Source organism: Nannobrachium achirus, assembly GCF_963921795.1.
Source record: "Nannobrachium achirus genome assembly, chromosome: 23".
NCBI classification, from domain to species: Eukaryota; Metazoa; Chordata; class Actinopteri; order Myctophiformes; family Myctophidae; genus Nannobrachium; species Nannobrachium achirus.
In genome coordinates, this window is record NC_137830.1 from 9370662 (window position 1) to 9393010 (window position 22349).

The 22349-nt window shown below is 43.3% G+C and overlaps 2 protein-coding genes across 2 annotated transcripts in view; both read left to right on the top strand.

The window, feature by feature from the left end:
- Positions 1-22349, top strand: part of LOC308308739 (protein NLRC3-like) — a gene marked incomplete at both ends in the record, with an annotated part of 195327 nt that overhangs the window by 55624 nt on the left and 117354 nt on the right. The window lies entirely within an intron of this gene.
- LOC308308430 (protein NLRC3-like) lies at positions 1095-21293 on the top strand (the record flags this gene model as incomplete). The annotated part of the gene is made up of 6 exons (XM_080753846.1): positions 1095-1105; positions 2668-4440; positions 14382-14484; positions 15485-15630; positions 16339-16381; positions 20751-21293. The coding sequence occupies 6 exons, from the start codon at positions 1095-1097 to the stop codon at positions 21291-21293; spliced, it is 2619 nt and encodes an 872-aa protein (XP_080609972.1).

The window sequence follows — 22349 nt, forward strand, 5'->3', positions numbered from 1 at the left end:
TAGACAGTAGCCATTGTTAGGCCGGAGTCAATGGCTGTCTGTCTGACTGTCTGTACAGGAAGTGATGTCACATGACATACTTTTTATGCCCATATATGAGTCATTCTGTACCACATCTCCATGTTTAGGCCACACAGGTTCGCTCCATTTCTCCATGTATAGGTCCAAATGCCCAACGTCGAGCTTGACAAGGAGGATACCGCACATTGTACCTCATCCACCCTTTCTTCTCTCTCCTTTTGGTATCTTTATCCTCCTCCTCCTTTTTTTCTTTTTTATTCTTCTCTTTTTCTTCACAGCCGCCCCCATATTTACTTTATAAAATATATATTAAATTCTAAGAACGTTTCGAGTACCAGTTTGATACAAGAGCGAATAAGCGCTACACTTCTGGAATCCTGTGCGTCGACTTAAAGTCGGATCCAGGCCTAATAACTTTATCTAGCCTCCCCGTTGCCACCTCCTTGTTACATTTTCTTTTCTGAGACACATACCTCATCCACCCTTTCTTCTCTCTCCTTTTGGTATCTTTATCCTCCTCCTCCTTTTTTTTCTTTTTTATTCTTCTCTTTTTTTGTCTTTCTTAGTCTTGTGTATCCTTCTCTTTTGGCTACTGTCTATGACGGTAGTCCCATATGACATGATGGACTGGACTATCTCCATATATAGTGTTATCCACATTTTGTGTAGCCGCCCCGTACAGGAAGTGATGTCACAACTCGCTGACATCACACTGACATCACTCCCATACGGAAGGAAGGTCACTCAAGCGACACGGTTTTTCAGAGTATATGCGACCTTCGGTCGCAATTATGCAATTGTAGAATTGAAAAAACTTAATGAATAAATTATTTTCTCACACTTAAGAACTAAAAAGAGTGCTCTCCAGTGTGCGTAGATTTTTTTTTAACATAAGAACAAATCACAGCTAAGAAAACATTGGTGTATGCCAAATCTTCTTAAAAAAAACTTCTTAAGAGGGTCTAAGAAGAACGTTCGTAAGTTGGTGAATCGGGCCCAATACAACTATTACCATTGGTCTACAATGATATATAAATCAACATTTGTGTACAACTGGGCTGTGTTTTTGTATCATGTTTGCCAGGTCATGTAATACATGTTCCAGGGGTTGACAGTAAGGTCTCAGAGGCACTTGCCCGTCGGGCAAGTACAGGTCATGTACTACTTGCCCTCAGGTCTTGGCCACTTTAACTGAGTACATTTACTTAAGTACTGTACAATACGTTTACTTAAAAGCTTGCATGTAGATCTGCTATTTTCAAACATTTTGTACTTTTACTTTTGGTACTTTAAGTATTTATTGATGCCAATACTTTTATACCTTTACTCAAGTAAATCTTGAATTCAGTAGTTTTACTTGTAACAGAGTATTTCTATATCGCAGTATTGAACCCGTGATTACTTTTTACCCCCTGTGTCTGTAGCCTTTTTCCTCAGCGTTTTGCCATAGCAAAACGTGTGTGTGTAGCACGTAAACCACTCCATAGAGTGGCTGTGCGTGTCTGTAGCCTTTTTCCTCAGCGTTTTGTCATAGCAAAATGTGTGTACGTAGCATCATGTTTGTCTAGGACGTCATATGTTGTATGTCTGTAGCCTTTTTCCTCAGCGTTTTGCCATAGCAAATCGTGTGTGTGTATAGCCTGTACATCCTAGACTCAAATCCTAGCCTGAAGATGTTATGCAAGCACGACCACCGCTCACATCACATTGCGTGTGATTTTTTTTTACTTGCCCCGGGCAGTCGGGTAACCGCTAGTGTCAATCCCTGTGTTCATCTATACAATATTTTCAAAACCCATGGGAAAAAGAGCAGATCTACAAGCTCACAACACATGGCATCACAGCACTTCCTGAGCTTGTATATATTGGCGCTATTCAATGAAAGACAAAGTATATATGTTTTAAGTGGTTAATCAAATATTATAAGTTATTAAACTATCTATTATTTATATTATATTGTGTTCATCTCCACAGAGAGAGACTCAGAACCACACCTGAACAGAAGACATCCAGTCAAACCACAAGTGAACAAAGTAAGACGGGACACATTTTACACTAATTAACATTTCATATCAATTCATGTAATGTTTAGCAGAAAACATCATCAGACTAAATGTCCACATTGTATTCCTGTATCAATGTCCAAATACTGATGATTAACATATACATTTAGACAGAAACAAATGATCCAATGATATTTATATCCGTTTTTGAAGCGGTGAAAGCCGCTTCCAAGGAGTGGCTTTGTGTGTCCCGTGCATTCAGAATTGAGGATTGGTCAAGCTTCACATGACAATTTGGCCCTCCATAAAATCATTCATTAATTCAGAATTCATAAAAATATAGAACTAAAGGACATAGAAAGTATAGATCTACAACACAGAATGTATAGATCTAGAACACAGATTTCATAGCTCTAGAACACATAGAATAAAAATTCACCGCTTCACTTCGAACCAAGGTTTGATTTTTTCTTTCTTTTTCCCTATGTTTGACGAATTGTAGCTATATTACATGTAAAGTTATAAATTAACTTTATTGTCTTCTCATAGCAGATGTGAGTCCGCAGGAGCATTTAAAGGTTTATAAGATCGGTTTGAACCGTCTTGATCGTGTGACATACGTCACTGAAGTGCCTTCCCTCAGCAGCATCTACACAGAGCTCTACCTCTCAGCGGGAGAGAGTGAAGGGGTTAATAACCAACATGAGGTCTGGCAGCTAGAGACAGCTTCCAAGAAGGCCCTCCATGACCAACCAATCAAATGCTGTGACATCTTTAAGCCCCTCCTCCTTGGCAGAGATAAACCCAACAGAAGAGTTCTGACCAAGGGCATCGCTGGCATTGGAAAAACCTTCTCTGTGCGCAAGTTCACTCTGGACTGGGCAAAAGGTTTGGAAAATCAAGATGTCATTCTCCTGGTTCCCTTCTCATTCCGGGAGCTGAACCTGGTCAAAGATGAGCAGCACAGTCTTCTCTCACTGATTCATCGTTTCCACCCAGAATTAAAGATGGTCACAGCAGAGCAGCTCGCTGTCTGGAAGGTTGGCTTCATCTTTGATGGTCTGGATGAAAGCAGGTTTCCGCTGAAATTCGAGAACATTGACATTGATTCTGATGTCTTCAACAACAATGACATTGTTTCTGATGCCACAGTGACATCATCAGTGGACTTGCTGTTGACAAACCTCATCAAGGGGAATCTGCTCCCCTCAGCCCTCCTCTGGATAACTACCAGACCTGCAGCAGCCAATCAGATCCCTCCTGCATATGTTGACTTGGTGACAGAAGTACGAGGGTTCACAGACCCCCAGAAGGAGGAGTTCTTCAGGAAGAGATTCAGTGATGAGAAGCTGGCCAACAAAATCATCTCACATGTGAAGACATCAAAGAGCCTCCACATCATGTGTCACATCCCAGTCTTCTGTTGGATCACCGCTACCGTTCTGGAGGACATGTTGAAGACAGAAGAGACAGAAAAGCTGCCCAAGACCCAGACTGCGATGTACAGCCACTTCCTGTGGGTCCAGACCAAGAGGAAGAATCTGAAGTATGACGAGACACACAAGTTAAAGAATAAAGACAAGAAAAAGAAACCAAACAAGAGACAGAGAAAGAGGCAACACCAGAGAAAGAATCAACAGCAGCTCATGGAGGCGGACAGGGAGGCTCTTCTGAAGCTGGGCAGGCTGGCGTTTGAACATCTGGACAAAGGTAGCATGATGTTCTACCAAGAGGACCTGGAAGATTGTGGTCTTGATGTGAAAGACGCCTCGCTGTACTCAGGAGTGTGCACAGAGATCTTCAAAGAAGAGACTGTTCAATCTGAGAGAAAGGTCTACAGCTTTGTTCATCTGAGCATCCAGGAGTTTCTGGCTGCAGTCTACCTGTTCCACTGTTTCACACAGAGGAACATGAAGGTACTGAAAACATTCCTGGGAGTTGATGTCAGTACCTTGGATGACTTCCTGAAGAGAGCCTTTGAAAAGTCCTCGGAGAGTAAGAATGGACACCTGGACCTCTTTCTCCGCTTCCTTCATGGCCTCTCACTGGAGTCCAACCAGATTCTTTTAGGAGGCCTTCTGGATCAGACAGACCACAGTCCAGAGACCATCCAGAGAGCCATCGACAACCTGAAGAAGATGAATGATCAAAGGTTCTCTCCTGACAGATGTATCAACATCCTGCACTGTTTGATGGAGATGAACGACCACTCACTGCATCAGGAGATCCAACAGTACCTGGAGTCAGGGGACAGTTCAAAGACAAAACTGTCTCACTCCCAGTGTTCAGCTCTGGCCCACCTGCTGCTGACGTCAGAGGAGGTTCTGGATGAGTTGGACCTGCACAAATACAGAACAACAGGAGAGTGGGGGAAATCCAGACTGGTCCCAGCTGTGAGGAACACCAGAAAGGCTCGGTTAGTAGTCATGTTCATAGAAAACCTATTAGAAGAGAATCAATCTACCATCACACATAACACCATAAGTAGAAATGATGGTGGATGTAAAATGTCCAATAATAATCCGGTCTCCAATAGTGACTGGTGTGTAGGTGCAAATAAAGCATATTCCTGTTAACTATTTCACTGCCTATGACGGGTGCTCGTCACGCGTCGCTCACTGCCACTGCCACACACACTAATAGGTTTTCTATGAACATGACTACTCCTGATTTGAGCCATGGAACAGCTGGTGGGTGTCTGCGGGCTGTGAGTTGCCATAGCAACGACCGTGCATGTAGCCTGAAGTCATGTCACACACACACACACACACACACACACACACACACACACACACACACACACACACACACACACACACACACACGGAAGGAAGGAACGTTTCCTTTTCCTTTTTGAGGCCCTGCATCTACTTCTATCTGCTATGTGTTGATTTTGGGTGAAAGCAAGCCACATTCCACTGGCTCTATCTTTGCCCTTTTCTTTTGACACTAAAAGACCTGCAGGCGTCTTTTTAAAAGAACTGAGCGGATGGATATAATGGAGGGATGTTATTCTATAAAATCTCAAAGGTTAGTGTTTTGCTGGCGTTGAACAGACAAGACGATTAGCTAAGCTTTGGCAGTAAAAGAGAAAGATTAATACATTTTAATTGCCCTCTATAACTAAAATAATAAATACCTTAATATTGTATATAGTTTGGCCCTCTATAACTAGATTTTAATTATAATCTCTGCCACGGCGGCTTCATTACAGCAGTTATCTGTGCGCTCGTGGACGTCGGGAAAAAAAACAGACTTACAAGCTCTCAACGCACTGCATCATGGCGGGTCGACAGCTTATACATCTGTTCTTTTCGGCACATTTATAGAGATCTAGTGGTCCGGGGACCACCAGATCTAGAGTCTCATCGGGACAGCACCTGTATCAATACCACTACCCTGGCTATCAGTGTGATAATCAGAACATCATTATAAAGTCATTGTACACGTTCAGTGCAGTGCACATCTTATACCCATGTCTACAGTCTGCACAGAGTCTGTGCAGAACACGCACACACGCATGCACGCAATTAAAAAGTACACGCTCACTTGTGCGGAGCAATTAATGAGGATTAAAGACGTCAATCAAACGTGTGTGTGTGTGTGTGTGTGTGTGTGTGTGTGTGTGTGTGTGTGTGTGTGTGTGTGTGTGTGTGTGTGTGTGTGTGTGTGTGTGTGTGTGTGTGTGTGTGTGTGTGTGTGTGTGTGTGTGGCGCAAAATGTGCCTCGAAAGCGAAGGGACGCATGTGTGCCGCATGGCTTTTTGTTTACATATGCGTGCGTGCATGCATGCGTTAGTTCTGCTCCAGGGGCACTCCGGGGCACACGTTGCGCTGCATCAAAGCGTCTGGACGCATCGCGTCTTTACACGATGGTTCAGCGAAGGTACGCGTGACATGTCATGTAAAAAAATAAAAAAAAAATAAAAAAAAAAGTCTGTAAATTTACAGTGATTCTTATATCAATGGTTTCATTGTAGCCTATTCATTTTAAGCTCTAACTCATTCATGAACACAAGGGTCGATTTGGTTTCATCTTATGTTCTAAATAAAATAAAGGTTAACGTCAGTCTTGCCTGACTTTCATGAGGGCAGAGGTATAGGCCTACCTTTTTTTTTTTTTTCCCGGTGATATGCACGGCAGCACGTCATTACTTTCTTTCTGACAGTGGATTTCAACCAGTGGTCCGGGGCCCCCCAGGACCCCACCCCCCCCCCCCCCCCCTCTCTCTCTCTCTCTATATCCGTCTGTCTGTCTGTCTGTCTGTCTGTCTGTCTCTCTGTCTGTCTGTCTGTATATATAAAGATATTGGCGAAGCATACGTTGTGCCATTGACCGTTAAAATGTTTAATTGGCCGGTAATTATAAAGTCCACCGGACACTGTGACCGGCTGGGAAAATGTCTCCCTTATAGGCTATTTTATCATTTGGCTCCCTTGAGGCTATTTTATCAGATTTAAGCCTATTATTCTTATTATTATTTGGTTAAAGTAGTAGGCTACAACCATTAAAACAACATCATCATTTTTGTATCATGATCTGTCAGCATGGTTTATATCCCGAAGGGTGAGCTTGCTGCGGGCTGCTTCTTCTGTGCTGTGCGCTGTTAAAATCAGCCTATTCGTCGTACGATGGTGACGCGCGTTGAAAATATCAGAGCTACAAGCTCACAACTCGTCGCAATTCGCCACGCTATGAGCTTGTATATCTGCTATAGATACGCAACACGGCCATACGGCGAAGCACTCGTCAAGCTTCATAGCTGCAGCTCCAGCGCTTGTCCCAAATCAGCGCTGTTTTGTTCGCTGGAGACCCTGGAGTCGGGGTTTACTGTTACAGAACCATGCGGATTCCGTGGCTATAATCGTGGATAATCTATGGATTCCGTGACACCATACGTAGATTAATTCGTAGGCTATTGTGTGGCGGCGGTGGCGCACAGGCAGTTCACTTGCACCCACTTTATTCACTTATTTTTTGGCAAGCAATAGTTCTGCATAAGTAGATAGATATTATTTAGTTAACTATAAAAACAGGAACAGAATGCATCTGTGATATAAAGAGGAAAGAAGCCCAACCCTTATGGGCTATGGCTCGGCGAGCCCAGACTTATTTAGCTGCCTCTCTGTCTGTCTGTCTGTCTGTCTGTCTGTCTGTCTGTCTGTCCGGACTTTTACATCTAACACAAGGGTCTTCAACAGGGGGTCCGGGACCCCTCGGGGGTCCTCAGAGTTACTACAGGGGGTCCTCCAAATCTTTGTGTGATAGAAACCTTTTTTTTCCCCCTGAGAACTTTAGCCAAAAATAGCAGATCTACAAGCTCACAACGCCTCGCGCTGCGAGGCGTTGTGAGCTTGTAGATCGGCTATTTTAGGCAAAGGGGTTTAGTGTAGGGAAAAGAGCAGACTAAGTACAGAGTGAAACTAAGCTCAAGATGTTGACGGTTCAAGTGGTTAAATATCTGAAACACAAATTGACATGAATCCAAAATACACTGATGATTGTGCTGTCAAACAATGAAACTATGGAATCTATGAACAGGTTGTGGGGGTCCCTGCTTCATCTCTCTCTCAACTAAGGGGTCCCTGCTTCATCTCTCTCTCAACTAAGGGGTCCCTGCTTCATCTCTCTCAACTAAGGGGTCCCTGCTTCATCTCTCTCTCAACTAAGGGGTCCTTGGCCTGAAAACGTTGAAGACCCCTGATCTAACATAACATATATTACTTATAGCTTATATTGCAGTACTGATACTTTTACTTAAGTAAAGAATGAGAGTACTTTTACCATATAGTGCTCAAATTAACTTCTCATCATGGTGCATCTGTTCAATATAGGAAATTGGCCATTCCATCTTCAAAGCGACGTGTTGCCTATTAATAGCCTAATTCTGTGCAGCAGTGCACTGTCTTTAGGCCGGCTCTGGACGGTCATGGATAGATAGATATTTTAAAACAATCAGTCTCTTCTTATTATTATTATCGCTGTCTGGGGGGGGAGAGAGGGGGGTGAGGGGGGTGGGAAGAACCTGAACTCTCTGTCGTTCTGTCCCCGTCCACCTCCGTATTGCCCGCGCACCCATCACAGCGTTCGGCAAAGTAACTAAGTAGATTTACTTATACTGTACTCAAGTACAATTTTGCTCCACTACAATTGTCTGAAAACTTAATTTGAAGATATGATTAGGCGTATTATATTATAAAACATATCCACTTTAGCCCTACATTTTTGAAACTCCTGAAATAAAACAGATATAGGCCTATAATAGAGCTAATGGACCCGTTAGGGTTCATTTGGTTCCATTACACATGCAGTGTCAGCGTTACACTTGTTGTATAGGCCAATTTATGCGCGTGGCATTTGCAACTCCAATAAAACAAGCTATCAGCACTATATCATGGCGTGCTGATAGCTTACGCATCTGTTATTTTGGACAGACGGCAACGCATCAAGCCGACATTTCATTGAATTCATAGGCTATTTATTTTTGTTCGATATGATTACAGTATATTGAGTCTACAGCAGTGGGTCTCAACCAGTGGTCCGGGGACCACCAGTGCTGTGTTGGTCCTTGAGGGGTTAGGGTTTCCATGCAGGTGATCTCCAGTTAAAATATGGAGAGTAACCAAACGGAACTATATAGACCCTTAACTCTTGAGAGCGTAAAATGAAACCAAATGGACCCTGCCTGCCTTGGTTTTGTCCTGCGCCGTTGGTTCGTTCTGGGCGAGCGGTTGTTTTTTGTGCAACTAAAATACTCCTGTGCACATTACATTGGCGTATAGGAAAAAATAAATAAAGCCAAGGAGAACTATTAGTTCACAGCCAAATCGCCAAACGTCGCCATTTTGAGGAGGCCCAGCCAGCCAGATCGCCAAACGTCGCCTTCCTGATGATTTTCTGATTTTTTTGGTATTTTTTTGACATTTTTAGAGCCATAAATGACCATTCTAGCTTCATTTAAGCTTCAGCAATGATAATGCGATGGAAATGATGTCATCGATGACGTAACCCGGAAGTCATTTGCATATAGCATAGCATATGCAAATTTTAGCATTGAAAGCCAACGTTTTTCTTATCAAACTTTACCATATGTAGACGGATTTTCATTCGGAAAAAAATGAGAGGCTGACAGAGTGGTCACCCAGCATCATGGTCGAGTGTTTGAAATAAACTGATTGCGCCCGTGAGGGCGTGCACGATGCTGTTTGTTTGGGCGCTCCGGCCGGCCGTCAGTTCCATTATAAACACAGGCTGCAGGTCATTCTCATTCAGTCTAATGAGTCAGCCTGATCACTTAGTCGTTGGCGCACTCTTGTGGTATACAAATAGACTGCAGTTTACAATTATATTCTGCATCATTGAACGTTGTATTGTAGGACTGAAAAAATAATAATAATCCTGGCAGTATAGGCGCACAAGCATATTGTAAATGGCTGGGAGAGAGTTAACGGCGAAACACAGGCCCACGAACAAAATATTTATAGACATAGGCCAAAAAACAAACAAAAAAAAACATACGTTTACATTGCCAAAGCAAGTGTCACAAATACAAAATAAAAAACAATTGAAAATGGTGGGTACAGAGGGTACAGCATTGTGTAAACAGAGCTATGTCGCATTGTGACATTTTATATATATATATATATATATATATACACACACACACAGGGTATAAAGCTTTTGGAATAAATAACATCATTATCTTTTCTCAAAATGCATTTAAAGGTATCAGCTCTGTTTCATACTGTATGTGCAGTAGGTCTAGATGTTTCATACTGTATGTGCAGTAGGTCTAGATGTCAATCCATGGTTTATAGTCCTTAGGGTGGTTGTGTTTCTAGCCTTCTTTTGTCACAACATTTATTTAACATACATAAATGTAGGCTCCAGCCTGCTTGAATAGGCCTATTGCTACCCAACCAACAACAACCTCGATGACCAAGCCGTGAACAAACCTAAGTGCCTGGGGATATCACCTTTGATGTAGTCAATGTTTGTTTGACACAGCAGGAGCTAATTTGGGTGACTGTTCTCGTTTTTCCTAGAAAGCATTGGCCTGCTCACCCCCTGTCAGTCACTACCTGAACTATACAAAGACAATCTTTCAATAGGACTTTAGCAGTTTATTGAGATGTTAGAGAGGCTCTTTATATTATATAGCGAATATATTTGTTTAATTTCGCCGTTTTAAAGCACCATGCTGGCGAGGAGGCTGCGCAAAAAAAAAAAAGGAAAAAAAAGAACATTAAAGCAATGGACCATATCTGGATGGAACCGACGTCTCTCTCTCTCGTCTCTCTCTCGTCTCTCACACCGCCTCATGCTGCTAGGCATTGTGAGCTTGTAAATCGGCTATTTCATACATGAATCCAAAATACACTGATGATTGTGCTGTCAAGCAATGAAACTGTATGGAATCTATGAAGGTTGTGGGGATCCCTGCTTCATCTCTCTCGCCTGTGACACCACGCAAAGCGTTTCGGGGTATTCCGAGTTTTTGCACGATCTGATCATCTGCTTCAAATACCACCAGTGGTCCTTGAGGTGGTCCACAATCCCCAGCTTATTAATGATGGAGTTGGACAGTTGGTAACCAAATGGACCTCGGCGCTTGCCGAGATCTCTCTCTCTCTCTCTCTCTCTCTCTCTCTCTCTCTCTCTCTCTCGGCCCCCGCTCTCACTGGGCGCAGTGGGGCAAAGTAACTGAGTAGATTTACTTATACTGTACTCAAGTAAAATGTTGAGGTATTTGAAGATATGATTAGGCCTATTATATTATAAAACATCCATTGATCCACTTTAGCCCTACATTTTATGCCTATATGCCTATATTTGAAAATAGACAACTAAAGGAAAGAGAGAGAGGGGGAGAGATATAGAGAAAAAGATAGAGGGAGGGATTGAGTGGAAGGTTGGTCTACTCAACGAATGTGTTGTGAGCTTGTTAATCGGAGAGACAGACAGACAGACAGACAGACAGACAGACAGACAGACAGCCAGCCAGCCAGCCAGCCAGCCAGCCACCCACCCACCCACCAGTACGGAAACTCCCGAAATAAAACAGATATATAGAGCTAATAGGCTATATTATCAAAGTGTTCGTTTTGATTGCCGTTGGAAGTTGGAACTAACGCCCGTCCTGCGACAGTCATGAACAGCGTGACACCAGATAGATAGATAGATAGGTAGATAGATAGATCATTATTATTATTATTATTACCCTTATTACTATTATACTACTAAGGCAAGGGGGTGCCTCTCCGCTGAGCGCATGCATTGCTCGTGCCCCGGCATATAACGGCAGCAGCTGCGTGGCGGTGCGTGCAAAGCAGACAGACAGACAGACAGACAGACCTGGCTCTATTGCGTAGATGGGCAAAGGCGTTGTAGTTATAGAGCAGACCGGAGCACGGAGGAGCTTGGAACATGGTACAAAAAAAAAAAACAAGACCGACCGAACGGAATGGCAGAGAATCTATGCAGATTAGCAGTAGGCCTAAATGGTTCGAGTTTTAGTTTGCGCCGAAACTAGAACGACTGTACCGACGCAGCACCGACGGCGCCACCGACCCCATGCAGGATGCATGGGGCAGCGCCAGGCCGCTGCTCAGAGCTGAAGTTAACAACTAAACAAAACAAACAAATAACGAAATAAAGGTCTAAACACAACATAACTGAACAGAACTAAACAAATAATAAATAAAGCAATTTAACTGACAACTTAACCAGAAGGCAGCCATTCCGAAGGGCTCAACTTAGGAACACCAAACAAAACAGCTAAATAAATAAATAAATACAAATAAATTAACGAAATATGTATAGTCTCAATCAGTCAAGGATTAAAACATTTGGTTAAAATGCAAATATAAAAAAGGGCAAAACAAATAAAATAACCAGCATCTGTTATTTTAGTCCATAAACACAACACACTTCTACTTAATAGGTCTATATTAGTCCCAACCAGCAGGGCGCGAGGCCGTGACTCATGCATGTGCTGATCTGACAGTTACATTTCAACATCACATCATCGCCCAAATAATAATAAATAATATATTCGGAATGGCGGGGTGTTTCCAGAAAATGAAACGAAATCTATTTGGTTTCACTTCATGCTCTCTAGATTTAAAAGATCCATTTGGTTAACAACTCTCCATAATTTAGCTGTGGACCACTTGGACCACCAGGACCACCAACTCACCAAAGGACCACCGGTGGTCCTTGAGGGTCTGTATTTTATCCCAATTCAAATACCGGTAGGCCTATATAAAGCAAATTTGCTACATCAGCCCTAAGGAGCACAGAGAGCAGCCCACAGTGGAGACAGTGACAGACCAACGCATGCTCGCATGAACGTCTGGATGTTTGTTTTATTTGATATACACGTGTACACACACACACGCAGGTCTAGCGCTGAGAATCAAATGTGTGGCACACATCTCACACGTGCGTTCCAGAGCAGAGCGACAAGTCAATCACGCCAGTTTATGGCTGCTGTTCTGCTCATGAGCGCATGCCTGAGCGGATGAAAAAAACCGACCAAAAGATTTATGCGTGTGTTAACACGTGCGTTCGCCACAAACGCCTAATTAAACGCGTCCCTGTGTACCCCGCCTGGCCACTTAAATGAAGACACACAGATACGCATGCCAGCGACGCCTACGTGTAAGCTATTGAATGCCATTGCAAAACTACAGGAGACGTCCATGCGTTCAGTACAACACAGATAAAATCGCATGCCTGCACGTGAGCGTACCAACGTCCACGTGGCACGTTTTGCGCTCGATAGTGTGTGTGTGTGTGTGTGTGTGTGTGTGTGTGTGTGTGTGTGTGTGTGTGTGTGTGTGTGTGTGTGTGTGTGTGTGTGTGTGTGCGCGTGTGCAGAGCCTCTGGCTCTGACATCAGTGGCATGAAGTCTGGGCTAACTGGCTACTTCTATTTCCAGTACAATTTAAAAATAAACGTGTTCAATGATCGATAGTATACAGTATAAGAAGGCTCTTGTTTTGAAATACGCTTCTGTGCACCGTTTAGAGAGGAAATGGCTTTCAATGGACGCCCCATTTGATGGTCGTCCATCTCTCTCTCCCTGTGCGTCATGAACTTGTGGTGAAAACCATGCAGGCATAAGGAATATACAAACAAAACACCAAGACAAGACAACGTAGGCTATAAAGGCATTAAACTGCGTCCTCTCATCCTCTTGGGTCACAGGCTAAAAAGTTTTAGAACCATGCTTGCTGTAGACAGTGGTGTTAACCAGTGGTTCTCAGTGGTTCCCTTTTCAGGCTGTGACCCCCAACATAATCATATTTTAACTGGGGACCCCCCACCCTGACGAGCACTAAGAGTTGAGGCATTACATGTTACACGTTCGATTGTGAAAATAGTAGATCTACGTGAGGCGTCGTGAGCATGTAGATCTACTATTTTCACAATTCCTGCCACTGATGTTTGACAATTTGGCCAATGTTTAATTTGTCATTTTAGAGGTATTAAAGGGTCCTTAAATTGACACTTTAGAAATTTGTAGATACAGTACCTTCTATAATCTTAAACTTTATGCTGTTTTATTTACTGTTGAGTGAGAAAACAACGTTGCACATTAACTTAATCATTTGGGGACCCCCTGGGGGTCGGGGTCCCGACCCACAGGTTGAGAACCACTGGTGTAAAGTAACTAAGTAGATTACTCAAGTACTGTACTTTCGAGGTATTTGTAGGCTATTGTGTCCTATTTCCAATACATTTACTTCTACTCCACAGTGGAGTAAACCCTATTATATTTAACGGTTCTGCTGCCGTGTAGAACCGATTTTAACTGTTTTTATTTTATTTATTTTTTACTTTAAAAATGAATAATTGTGTGTGTGTGTGTGTGTGTGTGTGTGTGTGTGTGTGTGTGTGTGTGTGTGTGTGTGTGTGTGTGTGTGTGTGTGTCTGTGTGTGTGTGTGTGTGTGTGTGTGCGTGTGCGTGCGTGTCTTTGTGCACGCATCAATTAACGAGTATACTCGTTAATGGCAGTGTTAAATTAATTATTTCCATGGACTTTAAATCATTGTTTTATTTAATGACCTTCCGGCCCTGGCATTTGAACTTTGTGCCCTAAAAACTTTTGACAACACCAAAGGTCAAGTGGTCTTGACCTTATAGAATGACATAACTCCTATGAACATAGAAAAACATTTAAAGATGCACACATAACAAACGTTCACATTTTGTTCACATTAGGTGCCCTTGGTTTAATTGTAAATGCTTTTGGCGCTGCATTGAGTACACAACCCTCACCATGTGATTCAAACATGAACTTGATCTAATCTGTGTTGATAATCTCTGTTTTACATATTCTACATTTACAGACTTGTTGGCTGTCATCTCGAAACGCCAGATTATGAAATTGTGGCTTCAGCTCTCAGCTCCAATCCTTCACATCTAATAGAATTGGATCTCAGTTATAACGACGTGGAGGATTCATTCATGGAACTCATCTCTGCTGGATTAAAGAGTCCACATTGTGAACTGGAGATACTGAGGTCAGATTAATTAACCAGCATTATTTAGATTACTTCTGTTTTATTATTTATTGTTTGATTATAATAAGATTATAATAAGTGGAGTAGAATCATGGTACGGTTAGAGTTTGTGTTGATTAGTCCTCACTCTGGCATCACATCACAATGATACGGTACAGTAAATACAATATGTGATCCATCATGGCTGCTAGGGAATTATCACGTCCAGTTACACAATCATTGAGTGTCAAACTGGTGTAAACACAGACTGGAAGGTTCGCTGGTACCCCAGCCCACCAGCACCAGCAGTCTGTTTGACACACAACGTGACACGTTGTGAGCTTGTCGATCTGCTATTTTTGGTGAAGAGTTGGCTGTAGATGGAAAAATAACTCGTCTATAGTGCAAATCAGGTGATCACATAGTGAAGTGATATTAATGTTGTGATATTGCTGAATTCCAAATATCAAATAATTCTGAGGCACCCCAGGGTGCCCCGTCACCCACTTTGAAAACCCCTGGTCTATAACATAAGACATCTATGATGTCAGACGTCATACAGTTAGCTTCCTGTTGGAAAATTACCATGATTTATTTCACATTATTCATGCCTGCCTGTTTTTTTCATCTCTCTGGTCCCTCCTCCAAAACTCTGATAATCAATCCAGATATGTAATCTTTAATTACAGACTTGCTGGCTGTAACATCACACAGACAGGATTTGACATCCTGGTCTCAGCTCTCAGATCTAATCTTTCCCATTTGAAAGAACTGGACATCAGTTTCAACTGCCTGCAGGAATCACAACTGGACCAACTCTCTGCTCTACTGAAGAGTGAAGAGTGTAGACTGCAGATCCTGAGGTAAATAAATAGTGTTGTTTTCTCTCTGTGTGGATCTACTTGAACATCAACAGTTTGTTAAAATATGGATTTCTCTGCAGGTTGTCAGGATGTGGGCTCACAGAGGAAGGCTGTTCTTCTCTGGCTTCAGCTCTGACCTTCAACCCCTCCCATCTGAAACAGCTGGACTTGAACTTCAGCCACTTAGGAGGCTCTGGTCTGAAGAAGCTCTCTGCTGCACTGGAGACTCTGAAGTGAGTAGACTTGGACTGTGTCCATGTTGGTTAGTGCAGTGTTTCCCTTACAATGTTGAACTGGCTGGCCAGGTGGGAGGGGGGCTTCTTTGTTTTTATTTATTTTATTTTATTTCAAAATTATAATTCAATTAAAAGATATGTTTAGAGTGCGTTTCAAGTTTTGTCCCTTGGCTCACTTTATCAAAGTCAGTATGGAACTCTAACCCTAACCCTAACCCTAACCCGTGTTCTAGGAGAACAGATCTTTAGTGTGAGCTGTAGGTCATTCCAAGAGGTTTGGACACTAAAACAAAACACTGTTTTTACCAGTTCAGTATTTACTCTGGGACAATTAGTGCCAGACGATCATTTGATCCTATATGATCCACGGTTCTCTTCATAGATTTAATATACAGTGATAGTGTCCTATGTTCTAACATATATTTATTATACATAATGATAGTTTGTCAAATATGGAGGCGACTTGATCTGTATCCCGAAACATTTGTCTACCGTTGTTTGTGGTCAATCATTTCTAGGTGTGTGTGTGTGTGTGTGTGTGTGTGTGTGTGTGTGTGTGTGTGTGTGTGTGTGTGTGTGTGTGTGTGTGTGTGTGTGTGTGTGTGTGTGTGTGTGAGATATCAAAAGGAACAGAACTATGTCAGGTAGTGGAGACAGTGTGTTAGACAGTCAGACATTAATTCATTGTTGTTCTATTTCCTACAGTGTGAATCATTCAGGAGAACACTGGATTAAACCTCAACTCCTTACAAGATGTGAGTATCTGTCTGTCTGTCTGTCTGTCTGTCTGTCTGTCTGTCTGTCTGTCTGTCTGTCTGTCTGTCTGTCTGTCTGTCTGTCTGTCTGTCTGTCTGTCTGTCTGTCCGTCACCGTCACATTGACATTTTATACACTATTTAATAGTTTTGGCCCCTGTCCCTGTATTCAGAGGATATTATACAAACCTTCAGCAATGTGTTTTAAAGGTGTTTAGTAACACAATCCAAAACATTGAAATTCAACCCCCCTCCAGGGCAGTGGTTCCCAAACTGGGGTTCGGGACCCCTGGAGAGACCATTGAAAACACAGTTCAATCAGTGTGTGAAGTGGCAACAGGCTTAGCTCTTATTCAGCAGATAAAAAGTGTTGAGAAGTGTGGTGTTGCTGACCACATCCATAGAGGGGAGAGGGGGAACAGCCCAGGACCTCATGCTCCCCTCTTCAGGTGAGGTGCACCCTAGTCCTGCTCCACTCCTCCACTCCATCCAGGAGGACCTCTGGAGGAACCAGAGGACCTCCAGGTGATCTGGACTCCTGAGGAGCAGTGTCTCCTAGTATTCAACAAACTAATAAAGATACTTTTTAATTTGACACGCTCCCACAAATATAGATTCTCACACAAAACAAGGCTTTGTGACGAGCAGGAAAAGTGGGCGTGGCTGTTCCCGCTGCCCTAGGGGAGTTTCAACCTTTTGAAATGTGTTACTAGACATCTTTACAAAGACATTAGTGAGGAAATGTCTTGAGAAGGAATTTATTCCATGTTTGGATTTTTTTCTGTCTTGACAACCAGTGGTGGACAAAGTATTTACTTGAGTAAATACTCAAGTATAAAAAAGTACAAATTACAACTACAGTACTTTTTAAATTTTGTATCAATGTATTGTTGTGTTGAAATGAAGAACATTTCACCCAAAATAAATGCATTAAACAGAACTGTCTAAATACAGTGAAAATAGCCGATCTACAACCTCACAACATAATGTCTGTCTGTCGTGTTTGTTGCATTGCAACATGTTGTGAGCTTGAAGATCTGCTGTTTTAGAATTATGAATACAGAATAAGTTCACTAGGGTTCAAGTGGTTAATTAGACCTGCAATCAGGAACTGATTTTAATTAATAAAACGTTATTTTAATGATATGTATTTTGTATGTTAAACACATAAACCCACGTCACTGACTGGAGTTCCTCAGGGCTCTGAAAAATATCAGATCTACAAGCTCACAAGCACAAATGGTTCCTCAAAGAACCTTCTTTGAACCATTAACCATTTAAACCCTGCGTCCCAATGTTGGACATGTCTTAATACGTGAACATTCATCGTAAATAGCAGATCTACAAGCTTACAACACATCGTGCTACGACACGTTTTGAGCTTGTAGATCGGCTATTTTGGAAACTGAGCAGACCAAGTATAGAGCCCTGGGAGACACCGGTCGATGAAGGGTTAAAGTGGTTGATGGTTCTTTATAGCATTGGTTCTCAAAGTGTGGTCCGAGGACCCCCAGGGGTCCTTAGGGGGTTCCAGGGTAGCCTGATTTCAGACTCTACGCTGGAGCTTGAGTCTGAAGTTGTCCCTATTCTATTTGATTACAAAGGGGAGGGGATTTGAAATTTGAAATTCCCAATCACAAGAGATCTGGTGGGAGGGGTTGTGTTTGACTTGTGTAAACAAAACATTCCCCCCTCCCCCTCCCCTCTACGACAGGCACCAAACAGGTCATTGTCTTTGATGTTTCATTGATTAGAGAGAATCACTAACGAGCTATTCGACACTTGTATGGCTCAATCGATAGCCGCTTTCCAATCCGAGGGATTCACACTTTGAAGTGCGCATTTCAAGGGCTATGACGTCACTGGTCACAGATCTACAAGCTCACAATGTGTCGCAACGCAACGCATTGTGAGCTTGTAGATTGCTATTTGGCGCGGCCCAGTGACGTCATAGCCCTTCAAATGCGCACTTCAAAGTGCGAACCCCTCGGATTGGAAAGCGGCTGATGACTGCAGTTCGGAGCCCTTTTGAAGTTCAAAGGGAGCAATTAAGAACTCTGGTGAGCCACGCAGCCACCCCTCCCTCCACTGTTTGTTGATTTTCAAAAATTAGACCCACCCCTCCCCCGTCTTGCATTGATTTAATTGGTCGGTTTGCAAGACACCGACAGAAAGACGCACGTCATATGACACCTCCAGACCAAGAGAAGCAGTTCACTCAGAGAGTGGGCGGGTCTATTGGCTGGAGCCAGGCAAGTTCCAGGGGGTCCCCAGCAAAATATTTAATACAGCATTACAGTCATTTGAACCACTTTATCCATGTTTTACACGTTGGCTATTTAACACATTTAGAGCTAGAAAACATCTGTGCTCCAAACGCGTCACTTCACGCCATGTTTGGAGCTTGTAGATCTGCTACTTTAGGTACTTTTGTGTAATGTTGTAGTATGATTAAGTACAGTAGGGGGCGCTAACTTCACAACAAAAAAATCACAACAAGTTAGAATCTGGAGAAAAGAGTTTTCTGACATTCCTTGTTTCTAAATATAAAGATCTAATCTAAAACTAGACCAGGTCACCTGGTTCTGCCAGACCCGCAATGAAAATCAGAATGCAAGGAAGGGGGGGGGGGGGGGGGGGGTGGGTGGATCAATCTTAGTCTGGCCTCTCTCCTTTGACCTGTCCGGCAAGCGTGACGCTGGCAGGAGTGCAAGACTCCAGCTGGTATAGCTCGTGGGATCCTTAAGGCACGCAATCCTCCCCACCACGATAAGGTGTTGATCCATGGGGAAGGGGGGGGGGGTGATAGACAGACAGAGGACAGAGACAGGACAGTGACAGTCAGACAGACAGAGGACTTGCCAGCTGAAAACTGGTCTACAAACCCGGAGGCTCCTTCTTTCCCAAGGGCCTGCAGTAAGTAGATCCAAAATTCATTGGCATCTTCCTGTGCTCCTGCATACTTTATCCCTACACACTGACCCACCACCTTCCTCAGCACTGCCAGAGACACAGTCCCCCCCCCTGTAGTCTGAAGGACTCTTTTAAATTCATTAGTGACAGGCTTGTTTACCAGATCTGAATCATGCAACTTAAGGAAGTATTCCTTAGTGGATGTGAAAGCCATTAGAGCCTGCACAGGGCTATTGACGAAACAAAGGTTGCGCTCATCAGGAGAGCCTGTATTGTTAACAAATTTAAGGGGAACTCTGACAGAGTTGGGGCGGAACATTTTCAACACTTAATAGCAAGAGCTTGTAGATCGGCTGTTTTCACTAGTATGGCACTGAACTAACACATGAACACACAGGATTGTATAGGCTGAGCAGCTGGAAATGTTTCTGAGCTTGTAGATGGGCTGAGGAATTTATAGTGTCAGCAGCTCGTCAGCCAACTCAACTCAGCTGGTCCTGTACAGGTGACGGCACTCAAGGCAATCAGCCGAGCAAGGGAAGGGAGGGGCAGATGAGCAGTCAGAGGCAAACACAGGCACACTGAGGAAAAGAGGGACCGACCGACCGACCAACAGACCGACAGACCGACAAAGCCTTTTGTAGGCCGACCCCCTGGGTCTGGCAATGACACAGATGTTTTATAGCTCTAAATGTGTTAAATAGCCAACATGTAAAATATGGATAAAGTGGTTCAAATGAGTGTGATGCTGTATTAACACATTAGGTCTGCAGATCTACAAGATCACAGAGCATCACTTGGTGCCATGCTGCCAGCTTGTAGACCTGCTATTTTTGAAAGAATTATGAAAATATGATTAATTGATTTTTGGAAAGTGTGTTTGTGTGTGTGTGCGTGTGTGTGTCATGGACTCCCATCTGAAAAGCGTTTGTGGCAGAGACTCCGCTTTTCCAAGATATTTTTTTAAAATAGATGATCTACAAGCTCACAACACATCGCGATGCACAACACATTCTCACCTCTAAAGCGTCATACAACCGACGCGTTGTGAAGTACTGTACTGCGTCGGACGATAGACGCTTTGAGATCGCCTACTGTTTCAAGGGTTGGACGCATTGGGTATGGCCAAGAAAAAAAAAAGTAGTTCCCGAAGCGAGATTCGATACCGCTGTGCTACCCCCCATATTGATTCTATAAACAACCCCCCCCCCCCCAAAAAAAAACACCACACCTGTTCCTGATTATTACTGTGTGCGTGCGCGCGCGTGTGTGTGTGCGTGCGTGCGTGCGCGTGTTCTCGTGTGTGTGTGTGTGTGTGTGTACGTGTGTGTGTGTGCGTGTGCGTGTGTGTGTGCGTGTGTGCGCGCGTGTGTGTGTGTGTGTCACTCAGTGAGGAATGTTTTTAATGTCTACTGTGTTGTTTTCTCATCAGATTCACATCGTCTCACACTGGACACAAACACAGCAGCCAGAGAACTCTCTCTGTCTGAGAACAACCGGAAGGCGACTCGGGTGGAACAGCATCATTCATATCCTGATCATCCTCACAGGTTTGATGGAAAGGTCCAGGTTCTGTGTACAGAGGGTCTGACTGGACGCTGTTACTGGGAGGTAGAGAGGAGTGGAGTGGTTCATATAGGAGTGACCTACAGAGGAATCAGTAGGAAAGGACAGGGTGAGGACTGTAACCTTGGATTCAGTAAAATGTCCTGGACTCTGGACTGTAAAGATGGTAACCATGGTAACAGATACACTGTCGCACACAATAGTAAGGACACTTTCCTTCCTGTTCGTCCCTCTGACTCCAACAGAGTAGCAGTGTATCTGGACTGTCCTGGTGGGATTCTGTCCTTCTATGAAGTGTCTTCAGACTCACTGAGACACCTTTACACCGTCCAGACCACATTCACTGAACCTCTCTATGCTGCCTTTGGGTTTATGCCTGACTCCTCTGTGTCTCTGTATGAGGACAGACTGATAGACAGGGTGTGAGGACAGACAGACAGACAGACAGACAGACAGACAGACAGACAGACAGACAGACAGACAGACAGACAGACAGACAGACAGACAGGGTGTTGTTTCATAATGTAATAATTAGGATCAGGTGTAGTGGGGGGGGGGGGGGGTTTACATAATCAACATGGTTTGGTTTCCATAGCGATGGGGGGGGGGGGTGGCTAACACATTTAAACATGAATATTGTACAGATGTATAGATCATGAATACAGTGATTCTAAAAGTGGGGTCCGGGGACACCCAGGGGTCCTTGAGGGTGTTCCAGGTGGTCCCCAGAAACATTCATGTAAATAGCATCAAAATCTGTGTAACCACTTTAAACATTTACTGTATGAACAGACTATTGGAAAACAGCGGATCTACAAGCTCACAACGCGCAACACTGTGGCATGTTGTGAGCTTGGACATCTGCTATTTTCAAACAAGGAATCTTGTAAAAATTGAGTCTCTGGCACAAACCTCTCAGATTGACATGAAAAGGTTTGTTCTCAACCTGTGGGTCTGGACCCCCAGAGGGACCCCCATCTGGGGACCACCAGAGGGACCCCCAGGGGGTCCCCAGATGACAGTGAAGTGACAATGAAAACACTTTTAAAAGTAATCAAACTATAAACTGGTCAAACATTGGACAAATTGTCAAATAACATAAAGGGGCAAATATTATGAAAATAGACGATCTACAAGCTCGCAACGCCTCGCAACGTGGAACTGAGTCTAACCAAATGTAATGTGTCAACTCCTACAATTTACAATTTGTCAGGGTGGGGGTCCCCAGTTCAAACCTGATTATATATGATTATTCTGGGGGGTCCCCAGTTCAAACCTGATTATATATGGTTATTTTGGGGGGTCCCCAGTTCAAATATTATTTTGAGGGTCGCGACCAGCAAGTGTGAGAACATCTGGTCTAGAACATTTACACATGAATATTGTAAAGTTGTGTTGATAATGGAAACTCCAATGAAGTGTTCTGAAAATCCTTGTTTTTTTAACTATAACATTTTATTTTAAAATGTAAAACATTTATTT